We start from the raw sequence: 2,500 nt of genomic DNA, 5'->3' as shown, positions 1-2,500 counted from the left end.
GGCTACTGCAGAAGACACTTGCCCAAAGTACTGGACAGTGGAGTTGAACTCAAAAAATGTGGTTGTGAAGTGAACTTCTTAACCACGCAGCCATGCCCCTTCCCAATCAACATACATACTATTATGCATAATCTTAGACATACTTGTATATACAAACGAAGATATAATTGAAAATTATTATCTAAAATGACTTTTACCTTTATTTGCACCTGCCATCCATCTTAATTGTCGATTGTCAGCGACTTCTCTTCCTATGAGATAAGGAAATATTCTCACCTTGATAGAAGAAAACAAAAGTAAGTGAGAAAAGCTTTTTGCACTTAACTGGTAAAAGAGAAAAGAAACCTGTAAAAATGTGCAACAGAGTTCATGCTTTATTAGATTTTGTCTTATATAAAATGAATATGACTTGCTTTGATAATTTTCATCATATGTTTTTGGAGTCAAGTTGTATTAACAGAATGAACCTGAAGTAGTAGTCTACAAAGTACATGAATGATTATCAAAGACAGATGATGAAATAAAGAAAAGTGGTGTGAAAGATGATAACACTAAGATACAATAGATGTGCTACCAATAAATGATTCAGCATTTACAACCAGACATTAGGTAATAAAGAAACTGTAGTAGATGCTAGAAATGTTCATAGCTTGAAGTTTGGATTTATGTATGTAACATTAAAATGGATATTTTGAGAGTGAATAAATGGATTTTCTTAAAGTGAATAAATTGGTTTTATCACTTCTCAATTATTATTATTATTATTTTTGTGTGATTCTGTTAACAACTATTGTTGCTTTATGGCAAACCTTCAATATTTCTCTTTACAAGTTTCATTGTAGATTTAAGAGTTAAACATGTGAAAACAAAAAAGCTTAACAAATAAAGTCCTCATGCTGTTATTAATTAATTTTTGATAAAATCACTGAGATTAAAAAAAAAAAATTCTCCTGAATTTCAACAAACTGGATGAAACTGAATGAAATATAAAATTTAAGAAGATTTATATATTTGCTGGAGCTGAGCTAGCATGGAGATTGATAATCACACATTTGAGATTAATCAATTATCAATAGATCCAACTGAACTGCTATATCCTACAGTCTGGGCTAAGAACATGTTTAAATTTTCATATATTATTTTTATTGTGGAGTAGTCTGGTCTTGTTTTACCCAGTTTGCTGTGAAGCTGTTTAAATTTGTCTGAATATTTTGGTGAAAGTCAGAAAGTCAGGATGAACCTAATTAGTATTTGGTACTAAAGCCTCTTCAAGATACTTTTTTTTATAAGATTGAAAACCAGGATTGAATTTATATTTAGAGAGAGGAAACTGCTGTTGATATTATGTGATTTAATAAGTGGGGAGTGATAGTTGTAAGAAACTGGAAAGAACATTGTGTTTAATAATGTTGTAATGCATGTTTGAAGCCAGAATTTTAAAAATATTTTAACACTGATATAGGATTTATTTGATTTATAATAACAACCTATCGTCATATATTGCATCTCTTATATCTCTGCAATTTCTTTCAGTTTAACATATCAAAACAATGTCTGTATTGTGGTTGTTGTCCAAAGATAAGAAGTAGATCTTTGATGAAAAGCATTCCAGCAAGTTCATTCCATTGCTTTTTCAGGTACACTGTATCTAGGACCTGTATGATTCAGTGGTAAAATGTAATTTGAGTGAGATTTGTTTACTATTTCTAAAAAGTAAAGAAATCATATAGAAGCTCACTTATTGACTTTCTGTATGTATTTGTGTATATGCAAGAAGGTACAACATCAGAATAGTCAGAGTTTCTGAAATAAGTGGTTAACAGTATTATGCTTTGCCTTTTTAACTTCAAATCCTGCTGTAGTTTATTTTGTATTCCATCCCTTTAGATTAAATACAGTTTTTACTAGTAATAAACAGAGCTGCTTTAATTGACTATACAGTTCCACTCTGTATGATTAATAGCCTTGTACCTAATTAAATGAATAAATATTTTGAGTTTGTATATTATAACAAATGTGCATGTATGTGTGAATAGAAAGGTTTTGATACTGCATCAAGCCTTTGGGGTTAGGATCATAAACTCAATTTCCAATATAAAAGCTTTTGTTCACCTTGTTGCTTCTAAATCTGAACTACGTACTTAATTATTCAGGGTATGCAGAGAGCACCTCTTAATAAGATGCACCAATGTTTTCAAGGGATTGGTTTAGGAGGAAAGAAGTATGCCTTTTCAATTTCATTTATTGCAGTAAATGAACCAGCATACAAAATATAGTGGAATTTGAGGTTAGATTTTTCAATTAAATAAATGTGTCTTTTACACCAGGAAATACAGTAGTCAGGTTTTATAATGACGTAGATGGTGCCATAGAAACCAGTCATTTAAACAGCTGGTCTAACAACATGGTTCATTTCAAGTTACATCAAGCAATAAATATGAAAATATTCTATTTTTCCTATAGAATCTCATTTCACAAGTATATATATATATATATATAT

General features: G+C 30.1%; 1 protein-coding gene across 1 annotated transcript in view; it reads right to left on the bottom strand.

Moving 5' to 3' along the window:
• LOC106867600 (voltage-dependent calcium channel subunit alpha-2/delta-3) overlaps window positions 1–2,500 on the bottom strand; it is a 620,656-nt gene that overhangs the window by 71,580 nt on the left and 546,576 nt on the right. The window contains exon 11 of the mRNA XM_052966750.1: window positions 198–276. Within this exon, the coding sequence (XP_052822710.1) occupies window positions 198–276 (79 nt within the window). The remainder of the gene's footprint in view (window positions 1–197; window positions 277–2,500) is intronic.

The sequence above is a fragment of the Octopus bimaculoides genome, chromosome 3 (assembly GCF_001194135.2).
Source record: "Octopus bimaculoides isolate UCB-OBI-ISO-001 chromosome 3, ASM119413v2, whole genome shotgun sequence".
Taxonomy (NCBI): domain Eukaryota; kingdom Metazoa; phylum Mollusca; class Cephalopoda; order Octopoda; family Octopodidae; genus Octopus; species Octopus bimaculoides.
The sequence above is the reverse complement of the archived record's forward strand: the minus strand, read 5'-3'. Positions and strand labels throughout refer to the sequence as shown.